We start from the raw sequence: 18777 nt of genomic DNA on the forward strand, positions 1-18777 counted from the left end.
GACAATTTTCCACTACCACTCTCTGGCCTCTCCCTTTCAGCCAATGTTCAATCCATTTGACTATCTCAAAATTTATACCTAAAGACTGCACCTTCCTAATTAACCTTCCATGTGGTACCTTATCAAAGGCCTTACTGAAGTCCATATAGACAACATCCACCGCACTACCCTTATCCACATTCCTAGTCACCTCTTCAAAAAATTCAATCAGATTGGTCAAACAGGACCTTCCGCCCACAAATCTGTGTTGAGTGCTCCTGATCAGACCCTGTCTATCCAGATATTTATAAGTACTATCTCTAAGAACTTTCTCCATTAATTTACCTACCACAGACGTCAAACTTACAGGCCAATAATTGCCAGGCTCCCTCTTTGAACCCTTTTTAAATAACGGAACCACATGCGCAATACACCAATCCTCCGGCACTATCCCCATCTCTAATGACATTTGGAAAATTACCGTCAGAGCCTCTGCTATTTCCTCCTTTACTTCTCTCAATGTCCTGGGGAAGATCCCGTCTGGTCCCGGAGACTTATCCACCTTTATATTCCTCAAAAGCCCTAACACTACATCTTTCGTAATCACTATATTCTCCATATTTACCCAATTTGCTTTTTTTATCTCACATCCCAATATCCTTCTCCTTGGTGAATACCAAAGAAAAGAAACTGTTCAATATCTCCCCCATTTCTCTAGGCTCCACACACAGTTTTCCGCTCTGATTCTCTAAGGGACCAATTTTGTCTTCGCTTTCCTTTTACCATTAACATATTTGTAGAACCCTTTTGGATTAATTTTCACCCTGCTTGCTATAGTCTCCTCGTACCTTCTTTTAGCTTTCCTAATTCCTCTCTTAAGGTTCCTCTTACATTCAATGTATTTTTCAAACATCTCCTTAATTCCATGCTTCTTATACCTAATGTACGCCTCCCTTTTTCTTCGAACCAAGTTTCCAATATTCCTTGAAAACCACGGCTCTCTCAAACCTTTTGCCCCTCCTTTTAACCTAACAGGAACATAAAGCTTTTGCACTCTCAAAATCTGATCTTTAAAAGACTTCCATCTCTCTACTACATCCTGCCTATAAAACAAATTGTCCCAATGCACACCCTGCAAGTTCTTTTGCATCTCCTCAAATCTAGCTTTTCCCCAATCAAAAACCTCAACCCTTGGCCCTGACTTATCTCTTTCTATAATGACATTGAAGCTGATGGCATTATGATCACTGGACCCAAAGTGCTCGCCCTAATTTATGTTTTAAAATTGGTATCTCCACATTTCCTTTAAAGGGTAAATTCTTTCATCTTGATCATCAATATAGACTGTAAATAGCTGGGGTCTTGGCACTGAACCTTGAGTTACCCCACAAATAATTGTGTGCCAGTCTATAAAGGACCCATAAGACATAGGAGCAGAAATAGACTATTCAGCCCATTGTCTGCCCTGCCTTTCAATCATGAACTGATCCATTTTCCCCATTTAACTCCACTGCCTGGCATTCTCTCCGTAACCTTTGATGCCCTGGCTAATCAAGAACCTATTAATCTCTCCCTTAAATACACTCAATGGCTTGGCTGCCACAATCGCCTGTTTCCACTTTCTCTTTCCTGCCTGCCAACCAATTTTCTATCCACATCAGTCCCTCACCTCCTACACCATATTCTCTAATTTTGCACATGAATTTCTTGTGCAGGACCTTATCAAAATTATTTTGAAAGTCCAAAAACATCACATCAATTGGTTTGCCATTGTCCATTCTACTGGTTACATCCTTAAAAAATTGAGAAGATTTGACAAACACTATTTTCATTTTTGTTGACTTAGACAGATCCTGTTACCCTTTATTTCCTATGGATGTGGTGTGACTTGCTGAATTTCTCCAGCATATGTGTATCGTTCTAGTCCTGTTACTCGTCTCCAAATTATATTGTTAATTCAGCATTTTCTCCACCATTGAAGTCAGGCTAACTGTTCTTTACCTGTATGATTTTCTCCCTCTCCTTTCTTAGAAAATTATGTCATCTCAGCAGCCCTCAAATCCAAAGGAACTGACCCAGAGTGCAGAGAAAGTTGAAAAATAATCATTAACGCATCCACGTCTCTCAGGCTACCTCCATATATACTCTGCAAATGCGGACCATCAGGCTCCAAGGATTTCATGAATTTCAATGCCATCAATTTACTTTGTACTATTTCATGTACAATTTCCATCAATTCCTCTTCTCTGCTAGTCTCATGATTCCTGAGTACTCCCAAAAAAATGTAATGTGTATCTCAACTTTATTTTTAAAACACAAGACAGTTAAGAGGAAGAATACTAGGGCTGTGTAATTGGGAGAAGGGTTTAAGCAAAGGATCTGATCTTCTAATTGTCCTTCCAATGGTCCCAATGAATATTCCATTTGAAATCAGAAGCCAGTTTACCCAAAGACCCACATGAGTGCCCCAGGAGAATCAAAATATCCTACAAATGCCTTTAAGTCCTCCACCAATAGAAGAATAATTACAGAGGTCAATATAAATCAGTGCCATGATTTTAAATGTAGCAGTGGTACTCAATGATGAAATCTACCTGATCCATGTTGCTGAATGAGTGAGTATTTTCAGCTGTAAATGGGAAGTCTTTTTGGAGGAAGTCATGCCTTTGAATTTTGAGCCAAGGCCATTGCCAACTGTTGGGTTGTGAGGATAAAGAAAAATCTTCAATACTTTTTGATATCCGATGGTACTGTAAAATAGCAGAGAAAACAGGTTATTTTCTTCAACCAAATTGTCTATATTCTCTACTCATTATTCATCTCTATCACATCAGTTACCTCACTGATGTAATTTTTGAAAAGTTAATTTGTTTTAAAAATACATTAATTGAAACAAAACACTGTTGTCAGAAATATGAAGTAAAAACAGAAAACGTTGGGATACTCTGTGGGTCAGATAGCAACTGGAAGAGAAAGAAAATAAACATTTTGAGAAAATGATCCTTCGTCAGACCTTCTAATAGATGCACTGATCTGAAAAGTTAACTGCTTGTCCTCACAGATGCCACCCAGCTTAACTGGGATCTCCATTCTTTTCTACTTAAAAACTGATTTAAAAAGTGAAAATATGTTGATGCAACCTTACTAGCCTCGTTCTGTAAATAAATGATGTGTTAAATTAGTTGGTTTCAAATCACAATTGGCAAGTGAATTACAGTATCGTATATGAAAATAAATCCCTGATATTAAAAAAATTGTAAAAGTTTGGTTTCCCATTTAAAAATGGTTGAAAGATCCTCGAATTTTAATTTCAAGTCAAAAGAAACAATGTCTAGCATTATCTTATTGAACATACCACACTTCTGCTTGAAACAGCCTTGAATTGTGTCCTGGAAACCGATGGAAAAATATTATCTGTGATCAAAGTTCCATGATGGGCCAAAAAGTGGCTGGTCTGAGGAACATCACCTCTAGGAGGGGAAGTATTGTGACCCCAAAATAGATAAGGCTGGGTAAATGTCTTTTCTTCCATAGTGGATATTATTTTTTCATTGGTAACTGGCTTGGAAAATGCCATTGGCACTTTACTTACAATGCTGTCCACTTCACTGTCAAAAGTATTTTCACCACTTCTTAAATCAATTGGATGACATCTCCCTGAATCAAAACAAATTGAAAAATATACCTATGAACAATACACATTCCATTCCATAAACAACTCCTCAACAAATGAAGAAATCCATGCCTGCAAGCACCAAAATCTCAGCAAATCTCGAGTGTGGTCTGTTAGTTTACAGGTAACAATTTCCACAAACCTCCATACAATCATCATCTCCAACAGGAAAGATGTTTATAATCACCATCACAGAGTTCTCTCATCATCAACAGTTTGGGGAAGGAAATGGGGTTTCACCATTGACCAGCTCAACTGAATAATATGGCTGCAAGATCAGATGAGATTCTGGACTGCACTGCACTGAGATTCTGCACTGAGTGACTCAGGTTCCAGCACCCCAAAGCCTTTCCTTCACCTACAAGATTCCAGGCAGGAGCCTGGTGGAATATTCTCCATTTAGATGGATGAGTATTGTTCCAACAATACAAGAAGCCGACAGCACTGGCATTACTAGGGCTAGGTGGACCACACCGGGCGACACCATCAAAGGCGGTGATACCAAGATGATTGTCTATAAAAATTTTGTGCAGTGTTTCAGCAGAATTTTAAAAAAATTATAATATCCCTGTAGTTAGTTATAACAACAAAAACATTTTTTTTGTAAGCCCAGCTTGCATGTTTCAGGCTAAAACTCCATGGTAATTTACTTTTTGAACATTCTGATGTGCTCTGGTCAGAGCTTTCATTATTACCCAATCAAGTAGTTTCATCTGCATGCCCAACAAGCATGTACTGGTGTTTTTATAGTCATTGCTTTTGTCACATTCTCTGGTGTTTTAACTACAATATTATGATAATTAGTATGTGATTTACAAGTAACAATAGTACAAAAGATTCTGTATTGTCATGTATGGGAGGAGGTCCAATGTTTGTGGGGGGGGGTGGTTGTGACACCATGAGTTACTGCACCGGGTGACACCAACCCTAGTGACGCCACTGGCTGACAGGATCTGGGACAAAGTACATCACTCTCCCTGCCCCCCAACATTGGATTTCCATTATCACGACTCAAGCAAAGTCAAGTTTATAGTCATCTGATTGTACAAGTACAATCCGACGAAACTGCATTCTCCAGTCCTCAGTGCAAAACACACAGACATACAACCAGACATAGCACACATACAGACAAATAATACATATGCAGGACAAGTACAGTACAACTCCGATTATCTGAAATTGGATTCTCTGAAATTCTCAATTATCTGAAAAATTTTAAATAATTCAGATAAATGAGGATATCCAAAACAATTCAGAAATCCTCATTTATCCAATTTTTTTTTTCTCGGAGCTGAACTTACTGTGGACCTCAACTGACTGTGGACCAGCTGGAGTGGGGATGTAGGGCTCCTGACGGGCCTTGATGGGGAGGTGTCGAAAGCCAGAATTTTTTTGTGAGAAGTAATCACTATTTTAATGCCTAAAAAGTCATCCCTTGTTGACTGCTAAAAGTGATGTGCTGTTGTTACTGGGCTGTTTTTAAAAAAATGACCAGTTCTTCGAATAAAACGTTTATCCGAAATAGGCTTGGTCCCGACCATTTTGGATCATTGGAGTTGTACTGTATTTCATCTACACAAATAAATATCGTTTCATGAATTCGAAAATCTCGAATGGTTAGCGTAAGCAGTTACTTCAGTCATTCAGCATTACCACTACCCCTGGGAAGAAACTGTTGTGGGACTTGTTCCGATACTCCTGTATCTCTTTCTGTACAGGATGCACAGAAATATTCTTGATACAGGACTATCTCACACTCCTGTATCTCTGAACAGTGCCTTTAACATTTGCCATTTACTGAATATACTGTAATTACTTGCCTAGCTATTACAACAGGATCTCCAACACTAAAAATCACCAATGACAAGAAATACTTAGGAGACACCTAATATTGAAATCTGGAACAAAAGAAAAAAAATCTGTCCCAGCAGATGGTGTTACCTCTAATATCACAATCACTTTCCTATGGTAAGGATATTAACAAGAAGGCATAGATTTAAGACAAGGGGAAGCTTTAAAAGTAACTTTTTTTTTTTTGCACAGAGTGGTTGATTTCTGGAATACATTGTCAGAGAAGGTGGTGGAATCAGAACAATTACTATCTTATTTATTTATTTATATTTTTTTTTTCACACCATAAATCGCATTAACCATGATACACACTTTTTCCTTTTCACACATTGAAGAGACATACTCAAATTTGGCAAAGCATAGAAGGATGTGGTCTGAATGTGAGCAAATGGGATGTCTGTCGAATGGCAAAAGGATCACACACACGTTGGGCTGAAGGGCTGCATGATTCTGAGACCCAATTCCTAACTCATACCTTCACGCAAATCAATAATTTCCACCAAAGAGGTGTCTTTTTTTCCGATGATGGCATTCATTGGTTTCATTAGGATCACTTGCAGTTTTTCATGATTCTCTTCAAGTCCATCATTTTTAATAAAAATATTCCACATCTTCATGGAAATACCTAGATTCAAATATAAAATATTACCCATGGATGAAAACACCTCAAAAATGAAGAAACCAGACACATGTGTAGGAAGTTAAGGTATATAATTTTTGATGGGACTCTTCACAAGTTGTGTATTTTCAACATACCTTCTTACCTTTAGATGCTTAATAGTTATAGGTGGAAGGTATAGTCCTATCTGTGTCCCTTCCAACTTTCCCCTGTGCATGTCTTCATTAAAACACATTACACTGTAGTCTGAAAAATGTAAAGCCTTCATTCTCCCTTTTTATTTTGAGTGGTTTACAATATTTACCCTAACTGATGGAAAAGAGGTTTTGAAAAAGTAATCCACGAGGTTGAGCCATCATGAGATTGGAGCAAATAGGCAACTCTTATCAAATTATGAGGTGTTTCAATTCTTTTACCTTAAAGATAATAAAAGGAACAGATTATTTTTTATTGGTTTTGGAATCGAATAGTGAATTTGTGTTTATTTTTGTGGAAAGGAGAATTTAAAAAAAAAGATGAACTTACAACGTGTGATAAGGGTCACACATCTATATGGATGTCAGTAAAGCCTTCGATAATGTTCCACATGGAAGGTTGGTAAGGAAGGTTCAGCGCTAGGTATTAATTTAGAAATAGTCAAATGGGTTTAACAGTGGATAGAAGGTAGATGCCAATGAGTCATTGTGGATAACTGTTCAGTCAGGATGGAGGCTGGTAACAAGTGGTATGCCTCAGGGATCGGTATTGGGTCCCCTGTTATTTGTCATTTACATTAATGATCTGGATGATGGAGTGGTAAACTGGATTAGTAAATATGCAGATGATACAAAAATAGATGGAGTTGTGGATAGTGAAGAAGGTTTTCAGAGGATTTGGATGGCTTAGAAGAGTGGGCTGAAAGATGGCAGATGGCAGATGTGAAGTGCTTCAATTTGGAGAGAATAATCAAAACACGACATATGTAGTGAAGGAGACGGCGTTGAGGAATGCAGAGGAATAGAGAGATCTTGGAATAACGGTTCATTGTTCCTTGAAGGTAGAATCTCATGTGGATAGAATGGTGAAGAAAGCTTTTGGTATGCTGGCCTTTATAAATCAAAGCATAGAATATAGGAGTTGGGAAGTGGCATTGGTGAGGACAAATTTAGAATACTGCGTATAGTTCTGTCACCGAATTATGGGAAGGATAGCAATAAGGTAGAGAGGGTGCAGAGAAGATTTACTACAATGTTGCCTGGATTTCATAATCTAGATTACAAAGAAAGATTGAGTAGATTAGGTCTTTATTCATTCAAGCGTAGAAGATTGAGGGGGGATTTGATAGAGGTATTTAAAATTATAAGGGGAATAGAATAGGTGTGAATAGGCTTTTTCCCTTGAGGGTAGGTGAGATTCAAACAAGAGGTCATGAGTTAAGAGTTAGGGGGAAAAAGTTTAGAAGTAATATAAGAAGGAACTTATGGCTGAGTGGAATGATCTTCCGAAAGAGGTGGTTGTAGCAAAGTCAATTTTGTCATTTAAGGAAAAATTGGATAGGTATATGGATGAGAGGGGATTGGAGGGTTATGGGCAAAGTGCAGGAAGGTGGAACGAGAGGAGATCTCTTAGAGGGGCCGAGATGGCTTGTTTCTGTTCTGTAATTTTTATATGGTTATTATTGGAGATAATTCTCATGATTGTTGAGGTGTAACTAATTCATATTCATGGAATGAAACGGAGTTCAATTTTCTAATAGATAGCCAATATACCAAAGACTTTGTCATTTAAGAAGTAAAGGCCCCCCCTCCCCGAATTTGGTCATTGCTTCCCAAGTGAAAGCTTCTCAACACTTGATTGAACACTCTGCAGCCAACAAGAAAACTAAACTTTTAAAAATATGAATATAATATTTTTGACTTTAACCTTTCATGTTTAACCTCAATAATTGCATTTTCCAAATTGTTCTAATCATACTTTAAACTTGTTTTATGATGTTAAACCAGCATTAATGTTATTACTTTACAAACAAAAAGATTATTGTGCTGTATTTTAATGGTTTTAGACCATACAATTGATGCTTTCTTATTGAAACAAGAGAGGTCAGGTTTCATCTTATTCCAAACGTCCAGTGAATTTGGTGATTCTGCTTTTGAATCAAAAGAGGAAGTTTTTCAGATATCAGTTTAGATCAGTCAGTTCATTGGAAAATGAGCACCCCCAACAGGTGGCATTTTCATTTCTGCCAAAGGTACAGAGTGAATCCAGACAGCCTACAACAGAAATCTGATTCACGCTCTTTGTTGAACAGGAAATATCATATGCATTGGTAAAGTTATGATATAATGAAACAAAGAACATTAGAAATTGATTGAAATAATCACGAGAAGTATAGTCTGTGTGTTCTGATATTTCAGGTAAAAAAGAACCAGTTTGTTGACTTCGAGTGATGTGGCACCTTAGCTCATGGTGTTTTAGTCCATCTTTAACAAAGGGAGGAGAGCAAGAGTTCCAAGTTAATTCTCAGCCAAGTGAATTTTGGGGGAAGTGTGCCATCCACTCTTGTTGAGAAATGGGTGGCTGCAGATCCATGATGACTTGAACTGTGCATGCTCCTGTTCATCAGAAGGACATACTACACACTAGTTTGATACCAGTGGCCAGACCAAAGCAGGCTGGACTGCTGAAACAATTTCCTCTTTCATATTTAGTATTATTCAGAGTTTTTAAAACATCCAGAACATTTAAAACTTGTTAAAATTAATGACAGCTTTGTCAAAAGATATAGCTATGCTCTCAGCTTTGCCCTCTGTTGAAGCCTCTTGGGCATTTTGGAAGCAGAACCTCAACCTTATGCTGCCCAGTGGTTGTTACTGAATGGTTCTCACTGTCTGATTGAAGGCCTGGCAAAATAGGTTCTTCCCATCAGGCATGGGTAAGTACAAGGAGCAAAAAAACTAGAGGCAGAAATTCCAGTCCAGCCCAAGCAGGACCAATAGCTTCAGACCAGAACACTTCAATTACATTTTTAAAAATCCAGGTACAGTTTTACAATTCATATACTATACTGCCTATGGATCTTTTTTATTTTATCAGCAAAATATGGATGAAGAGTACTTCAACTGTGTTTGTCTTATTAACAGCAACCTACCAGGATCAAACTGAATTAGGCTTGCTGAGCTAAGGGTGATGTCTCGACCGACTGTTGCGGTTAACTCCTGAACCTGCAGAAAGAGGGTAAACAATGTACTATTATTAAATTTTGAGAGTGATCACAACATGTCATAGAGTAGTTATACTGTGGAGATCTCAGCACCATGATATACCTTTATATATCTATATATATATATCTATATCTATCTATCTATATCTATCTATCTATCTATATCTATCTATCTATCTATCTATCTATATCTATCTATCTATCTATATCTATCTATCTATCTATATCTATCTATCTATCTATATCTATCTATCTATCTATATCTATCTATCTATCTATATCTATCTATCTATCTATATCTATCTATCTATCTATATCTATCTATCTATCTATATCTATCTATCTATCTATATCTATCTATCTATATCTATCTATCTATATCTATCTATCTATATCTATCTATCTATATCTATCTATCTATATCTATCTATCTATATCTATCTATCTATATCTATCTATCTATATCTATCTATCTATATCTATCTATCTATATCTATCTATCTATATCTATCTATCTATATCTATCTATCTATATCTATCTATCTATATCTATCTATCTATATCTATCTATCTATATCTATCTATCTATATCTATCTATCTATATCTATCTATATCTATCTATCTATATCTATCTATCTATATCTATCTATCTATATCTATCTATCTATATCTATCTATCTATATCTATCTATCTATATCTATCTATATATAGATAGATATATATATCTATAGATCTATATATATAGATCTATAGATATATGTATCTATAGCTATATCTATATATCTATCTATATATATATAGATAGATATATATATATATCTATCTATATATATACATATATAAGGCAGTAATGGTGACTGCATTGACAATGACTATTGGAATGGAACTAAAGTTTCTACCATAAAGAGAAATAAAGTCAATAAAAAGTTGGGTTGTCAACAGTAATTATTGCTTCTGTCACCTCTGATGGATTACAAAAGTGACTAAATATTCTCTGAATCACACTGACATATGCAGGATGTTCTTGACTCAGTTGTGAAGTCACTGAAAATTAATTCATGCACTTTGTTTAGTTCCCCTGGACTCAGTCAGCAGTGGACTTTGATAGAGGTTAAGAGCCCATTGGGCACACAAATTTTTATACTTGCAACAAAGACGGAATGGTGAAAAATCACAGTCATAAAAAGTGGAGATGCTATTGAGGACATTAACATAATTGTGTTTGTAGGGCACATCTGTAGAGGTCGCAATTAATCACAGGAAGTCTGAGGTGCCGAGTTAAGCACGAAAGAAAATGGCTGCTCATGCTATTGCAAACAAAACTAAAGCTCCCAATTGTTGAGAGTGCAAAATGGCACAGGGGTCCCAGACTGACTGAATTGCTCAATAACTGAAATAAAGCATGGAGGTCGCATTTATAAAATACGGTCACATTTCAACAGAGTTCCAATATGTAACTTGAAGAATGCAATATTTTGAGGTACCATAAACACTTTTAAAGATTTAAAAAATTGCAACTCTGGGATTCTGCTGTAATACCTCCAAAGCACAGGTCATCCCTTCCATATGGTACCACTAATTTTCTTCCAGTAGTTTAGACTTAACTTGCAGAAACATTTTTTTTAATGAAACTTTTTTTTTTACTTGATTGCCAAACATACTATGATACAACAGCTTCTCAAGTACATTTTTAAAAAAATTACACCATGATAAAAGCTGATTCTAGCCATATAAACCCTGCTGCCCAATTACACACAATTAATCTACAACCCTGTACATTTTGGAAGGCAGGAGGAAACCGGAGAACCTGGAGGAAACTCACGCAGACAGGGAGAGGATGTACAAACACCTTACAGACAACATCGGATTTGAACCCGGGTTGCTGGCACTGTGCGCTAGTGCTCTAATAGCGTTGATCAAACTGCTACATTAATCATGCCATCCATTATCACATCTCCTATACCTATTGGGTGATTTAACAAGCTTAGCATGCACTCGCAAGGATCCCTGACATGTTCCTCAGATGTATGGAAAATTATGTGAAATAAGCCCACAGTTTTCTGATGGGGAGTGATGGAGGAATGCAGATAATATTTCATTGGTAGAACTGCACCACTTGGTGTTTAGTCCAGAGATCTTTTCATCATGGATGTTACATAGATTCCTTTCAGACTCAATGACCTCTCCAATAGATGCTCAAGAACTCAAATGGCAATAGATGAATCAAAGGTATATGAACAAATGGAGTTACTGTACCTTTATGCTAACATACGAGGGATCAGTACTGTATCCTTCTCTGATCACCCTAATGGAGAGCATTCCTATGTCCTCACAAACTCTATAGCAGCTGGATGCCATTTCAATCTGTGACCATTTCAGTTCCATTCTATCAAAATAGGAAATATATTTTAATAAAGATATGATTAAACAGCAAAAAAGCTCATTGTTCAAAGGGACTAAAGTCATTATGTACATCATAAAAAAACCTCCTTAATTGCTGACCATATTAATACATCATTGGCATTTTTTCAAGGTATAATTATCCTCAGCCAATCAATGACCTTCCCTGCATTATATCAGAAGTGGAAATGTTCACAGATGATTGCACCTTGTTCAAGTCCACTGTTGCTTACACTTGAGTGGAAGGCTCTATTGAGTGGAAGGCTCTATTGAGTGGAAGGCTCTATTGAGTGGAAGGCTCTATTGAGTGGAAGGCTCTATTGAGTGGAAGGCTCTATTGAGTGGAAGGCTCTATTGAGTGGAAGGCTCTATTGAGTGGAAGGCTCTATTGAGTGGAAGGCTCTATTGAGTGGAAGGCTCTATTGAGTGGAAGGCTCTATTGAGTGGAAGGCTCTATTGAGTGGAAGGCTCTATTGAGTGGAAGGCTCTATTGAGTGCCAGTAGAGCAACTATTCTTCTAACCATTCCATGCACCATGACTTTCACATTATGAGCCCATGTGAAAAATCTAATGATGAACCCCTGCTCTTCATCAGCATATCCTTCACTGAAATCATCCACCATCTACATCCTATAGACTTCCACCATCTAGGAACCAGCTACTAAAAATAACATGGCTAGAAGTGCAGGTGAAGAAGCCTGGATCCCTACTATACTTGCATCATGGCTGTGGTGTGTGCCATCCACTAAACGTACTGCAGTTCTTTTTCAGGGCTGCTCTGTTAGCAGTCCCAAATCTATACTCTCTAATACCAAGCCAAGGGCAGTCGAGGACATGGTCATACCATTTCCTGCTGGTTCTCTCCAAATCTCTCATACTGATTTAGCATGTGGCCTGGCTTTATCCTTTCATGCTGACCTTTTAGCTACTTGCTCATTGCCACACCACCACAGCCCAGCTGCCTTTTGTTCTCATTCCAAGTTGCTCCGGTGTCCCGTTCTTCTGCCATAAATTGGTAAACATCCTTCATCACAGCCATGATCACATTACTTCTTCACTTAGTTCACCTGAACTTTGCATTGTATTTTGGATCTTTTTTTGGCTTGGGACTCTTTTCCTGCACCTAGCTCTCAATAAGGCTAAATACCTTTTATAGCTTCAGAGTCATTGCCACATCTCAATTATTTTTCACTTGTACTGCAATTTTCTGGGTTTTACACTGCACCAATTAGGCAAGCTTCATGCACTGAACCAAAACTGTGAATAATACTGAACATGTAATGAATTAACTTTAGAATGAAGTACACTCACTTGCTAATATGATCTCCTGCAAGCAAAATCAAGCCTAATCACTGTGGTACACATCTGGAGTGCCATAGAACTCAGGCATTAACTCTCACTATATAGTAATTGTGAAGTGTTCACAAACAGACAGACGACACATAAGGACTAATGAAGACTCACTAAGTTGCGGTTTCACAATACTCCAATGCTATTGGCATGGGGTTTAACACAACCAGTAATTTCAAAGCCAAACTTCTTGCTTTAATGAAAACCGTTCTTGAGTAAAATTCATGACCAGTACTCAAATGCTATCCTTAGATCCTAATACCAAGTTAAAACCTTTGCAACTTTAGCTGAGAAAACATCTTGGGAATGTCTGATGTTTTCTTCTATTAATCTTTTTTTATGTATTCAGTCAGATTTGCAAATACGACATGAAAATAGGGCTTTTATACCTGCTGTTTTATTTGAGCCATATGTTGTGTCATGCATGAATAATAACCATAATTCTCCTTTGTAGCAAAGGCAATCGGATTCTCAAATGATCAACATGCCTCCAAAGGCAAGGTGCTACTGGTTGCAGCTATGCCATTAATGATACATGAAGCAATTAGTTCAGGCGGCAGTAATGTACAGGGTAAATTGCTAGAACATGATCTCTCTGCACCAATGACCTCCTCATTCTTGAATTGGTATTTGCCTCTTCCAACAAGGTATGTCATAAAACTCAAAATCAGAATTTATTATCAAGAACATGTCACAAAATGTGGCAGCATTATAGTGCAAATATTGCTATAAAATTACATTTAAATATAAATTATTGCAAAAATAAGAGGGAGTGAAGTGATGTCTATGGTTCATTGTCTTTTCAAAAATCTGATGGCAGTTGGGAAGAAGCTGTTCTTGTGCCATTACTTGTTCATCCTCTAGCTCCTGCATCTTCTTTCCAATGGTAGTAGTGGGAAGAGAGGATGGCCTGGGTGGTGAGCGTCCTTGAGAAAAGGCACCGGTTCTTGTAGATGTCCTTGATGGAGTGGAGACTTATACCTGTGATAGTGGTTTTGCTTGTCCTGTGCAGTGACACCTCTGAACCCGTCAGGGATGCAGTCAAAATGCTCTCCACGGTAAACCTATAGAAATTTGCAAGTATCTTTGGTGACATACCAAATTTCCACAAACTCCTCAAAGTATAGCTGCTGGTGAACCTTCTTTGTGATTGCATCAACATAGAGGCCCCAGAGATTCTCATGGATGTTGACACCCAGGAACATGAAGCTCTTAAACCTTTGTACTGATGAGCCCTTAATAAGGATTGGTTTGTGATCTCCTGATTTCCTCTTCCTGAAGTCCACAATCTGCTCCTGGGTTTTGCTAATGTTGAGGGCAAGATTGTTTCTGTGACACCACTCAACTAACTGATCTATCTCCCTCTTGTACTCTACCTTATTGCTTTCTGTGATTCTATTCTGCCAATGTCCATGGTGTCATCGGCAAATTTGTAGATGGCATTTGAATTATGCCTAGCCACATAGACATGGGTGTATAGTGAGTAGAGTAGTGGGCTAAGCACTCATCCTTGAAGTGCGCCTGTGTTGATCGTCCGTGAGAAGATGCTGTTTCTAATTCATACTGACTGTGGTCTTCTGATGAGGAAGTCAAGGATCCAGTTGCAGAGGCTCAGGTTTTAGAGCTTGTTGACCAGCACTTGACCAGTACGATGGTGTGAAAAGCTGAACTGTAATCAATGAAGAGTAGCCTGATGTATATGTTACTCAGTTCTAGGTGATCCAGAGCTCATTGGAGAGCCAATTATGCTGCATCTGCTGTGGAGCCATTGTGATGATAGGCAAATTACAGTGGGTCCAGATCTTTACTTAGGTACAAGTTAATTCTGGCCATGACCAACCCCCCCAAAGCTTTTTAATCACAGTAGATGTGATAGTTATTCAGGCAGCTCACCCTGCTCTTCTTGGACACTGGGATGATTGTTGCCTTTTTAAACGCAGGTGGGGACCTCCAACTGCAGCAATAAGAGAGAATGTCCATGAATCCCCTAGCAAGTTGGTTGACACAGATTTTCTGTACCCTTCCATGTATGCCATCAGGGCCTGATGCCTTGTGAGGGTTCACCCTTTTGATGGATGTTCTGACATTGGCTTCAGAGATAGATATCAAGAGGGCACTTCTGGCCTCAACATTTTCAGTACTCCCATGGCTGGGTAATATCCTTTTGAATTCCAATCAGCCTTCTGTTTCAAGTCACTTATATTAGTTCTCTGTTCAAATGTCCACTGCTAAAACCTGTTATATATTCCTTTAACAATTGATCACATTCTTTTACACTTGGTGTTTCATCAAGGGTACATGCATTCAGCATCAACAGAATTGACACTGATTGCAGATCGAGTGAATCCTCTACACATTATTGAAAGAAAATATGACTACATTTATATTTTCATAGCTTTATGTAAAATGAATGATTATTTGTCGAAGTATAAAGAAATTACATTTACTTCAAGGCAACAGTCCAGGAAAAAGAGTCTGCACTAAATCTTGAATAACAATATTTTTTTTCCACAAAAAGCCCATATCTGCTCTAGAGAATGTGATTTTTTTTTGGACGATCGAATATGCTGCACACTTACATTTCTGGAACATTAGAATTTCCAGCAGCGTCAGATATTTTGAACTCAAAGTTGTCAGATGTCTGATCTCCAGAGGGATTGATTATATAGCGAACTGCACGTCTGTCAACATCTTTCTGGGTGAATCTACTTCGAATGTATTCACCTAAAATAAAACAAGATCTTCAGTGTTATTGGGGAAAGTAGCAAAAATGCAGTTTATTAACAAAATTATTTGTAAAATAAAACTGGTAGATTTTCCATTCTGTCCTGTTAGATCTCTGCTGGCTTATGTGCCAAAAGCAGTCTGTCACCAACATTTTGGCATGCAGTAATCTCCCTGAAAATGGAGAAAGGATGATCTCAATATGAAAAACGATGCAAATTATGCTGAAACGATGGCAGCCCCAAATTTCTTCTATTTGGCATTTATAGTAACCTTGTCACTAAGTGCTATTTAATGGGGAGAGAAAACAAATACAGCAGAAATGTACAGAAATAAAAATAAAATGTTTCTATGAGAAAATATTCAGTTCTATTACTTGGAACTGTCCCAACATGAATGCTGGGAAAGAAAGAAATTAGTTTCTTCATGCATCTAAGATTTTAAGAGAACAGGGCAAATATCTGGCATTGTACCAATCTGGTCAAAGCTATTTGGTTTGTGTGCTGATTGCCAGATTAAAACGTTGTGATATTCATACCTTCCATCTTTCACATCATGAAACAAAGAAACTCATCATCAGAAAATTTCTGTATGCATCACTAGTTGTAAATCATACTGCCATAATTTTTGCATAATTTTAAATACTATTCACTATTTTTTGCATTCATTACAGTTATTTGAATACCTGTATTGTCTATACCTGTATTTTCACTCTCCAAATATCCATAATAAGGTGGGCGAAGAATTGTGTAGATCAGTTCTTCATCTTTGCTGGCCGTATCTGAGGCTTTTAAGTGGCGTGCAGTGATATAGATACCAAACCGTCCATCTCTCAGATGATAAATTGTAGTTGGGCTTTGATTGATCAGGATAAGGGGAGAAACCTTGTCAAAGTATTCCACCTGAAATTAATGTCGCATTTGTAACTGGAAAAACAATAATCTATTTTGTAGCTGCTTTTAAATTTGGTTTCATCTTACACTTTAACCCCAGGTCCTGAATTATTTATGTTAAAGTTGATGAGCTATTGTAATAATTCCTCAACAGAATAAACATTATTATTTTAATATTTTTATTTTTTAATATTCATGAAAATTACCATGACTTGTTGTGAGGATATTTTTGAAACTCCACTTTCATTCATGATCCCTAACTTTCTCTTGAAACTTGGATCATTTTACTCAGATTTCAGCATCGTGTGTTTAATTTATGCTCCATCCAGTTTTTATCCCCAGATAATGATTGACTAAACAGAAGATAGTGAGAGTGACTGTGGCAAGATAAACTGTTGGTGAATGGGGAATTGGGAGGTTGGAATTACATAAATTATTTTTTCCACAGATAGCTCTGTTAAATTGCGTAGAAAAGTTAGCTGATCAGCATTCCACACAACTTTGGTTCCATTAGTATTCCTATACACAACTACTTTGGCTTTCAATGTGAAGGCCGCTGGATGATCATCTAAAAGACTAGACTACAGCATCACTGACTGAACAGTTTTGGTGTGGTGCTGGAAGGCTACACCAAGAGCTTTGAAGTGGCTGGGGTGACCTGCAGAGAGGGCAACAGGTTGAAATTCCACGGAGCTATGGTCACTCCCAGAGATGGAGGTGGGGGGGGGGTTGCTCACAAATCCCATCAATCCTTTAGTTTCTTAGATCAATGCAAGTTTTGTTGCCCAGAACTATCAGTAGACAGAACTTGCATGATTGCCAAATAAATTTACAGTCTGAAGTTTTACTGTAGCACTCATGGATCACCCCTGTTTGTTCCCCAAGAGAAGCTGTGACATCTTGGGTTCATAAATGGAAATAATCTCCACTTTCCTATTGGAAATGGTGGACTATGCCCCAAACCCTGTGCACCTTGTTACCATCTCCTCCATATGCACTGACAATCATATTAGAGTTTCTAATGCATCAAACTTGTCATTGTCCATAGTTCACAGTCTCTTATTCATCAAAATCTTCACCTGAACTCTGCAGTAAAACTTTTTTTATGCTTATGCTCTCAAATATTTTGCATCTATATAACTCATGTTTCAGATCAGATTACGGGGCAGTGACTTGAAATATCTCTGAGCTTCTCTCCCAACAGATGCTACTTGATTCTGCTAGTTTTTCCAGCATTGCTTGTTTTATTTCACATTTTTCTATCATTGGGGATGATGGGAAAAACATTTCATAATATTCCAAGCAATACTCCAAGAATATGCATCATATTCCTCCAAGCAAATTAACTCAAGAAAGACAATAATTTGGCCACAACTTTAATTTGGAGAGTATCTTTAAAAAGTAGCAAGATATGTCAAGAAGCTTTGCAGGTTCATTATCAAACAAAATTTGACAAGGAGTCATGCAAAAAGCTAATAAGGATCTGATCAGAATATTAGTCAAAGAGACAGGTTTCACAGGGTATGTTAAAGGAGGAAAGAGAGTTGAGAGTTGGTGTTTAGGAATGTTCATTTCAGAGATGAAGGCATTTTCAGCCTTCTGAGATGTCAAGTAATCAAAATTGGATGGGTGTAGGTACCTCCGAGCCTGTCCAGCTGACATAGAGAGAGGCATAGCTAGTCAAGGATCAGAAAAAAAATGAGAACTCAAAAACTGACAAAAATCTTCACTGTTAATTACTACAGGTCAGCAAACTCTGAGAGGGTAGCCAAGATGAAGGCCACAGGCCGTTGAAACTTGAATAGCACTACGTATGTGAAGGTTGGGGTGTGGAAGGCAGTCACTAGATATGGACAGTCTAGAAATAACTAAGACATGGGTAAGGATTTCACATCAAAGGAACAGTGGCAGGGGAACATCAAGATGTAATCAGACCCCTTTACAAAAAAAAAAAATGACAACTGTGAAAAGCTTGTAACTTTTTGGGTCCTATTCAGGCCCAAGATTTTGTGTGTTCTACGTGAACACCATGATAACCTAAAGGCCTGATTAAATCCTGGTACACATGCTGCAGAATGTGGTAGAA

General features: G+C 37.7%; 1 protein-coding gene across 1 annotated transcript in view; it reads right to left on the reverse strand.

The window, feature by feature from the left end:
• Positions 1–18777, reverse strand: part of frem1b (Fras1 related extracellular matrix 1b) — a 213661-nt gene that overhangs the window by 19048 nt on the left and 175836 nt on the right. The window contains exons 26-32 of the mRNA XM_069938520.1: positions 16499–16700; positions 15654–15798; positions 11580–11709; positions 9250–9322; positions 5979–6128; positions 3572–3636; positions 2574–2729 (exon numbers count right to left, since the gene is read on the reverse strand). Coding sequence (XP_069794621.1) covers positions 2574–2729; positions 3572–3636; positions 5979–6128; positions 9250–9322; positions 11580–11709; positions 15654–15798; positions 16499–16700 — 921 coding nt within the window. The remainder of the gene's footprint in view (positions 1–2573; positions 2730–3571; positions 3637–5978; positions 6129–9249; positions 9323–11579; positions 11710–15653; positions 15799–16498; positions 16701–18777) is intronic.

Source organism: Narcine bancroftii, chromosome 5 (assembly GCF_036971445.1).
Source record: "Narcine bancroftii isolate sNarBan1 chromosome 5, sNarBan1.hap1, whole genome shotgun sequence".
Classification (NCBI taxonomy): Eukaryota; Metazoa; Chordata; class Chondrichthyes; order Torpediniformes; family Narcinidae; genus Narcine; species Narcine bancroftii.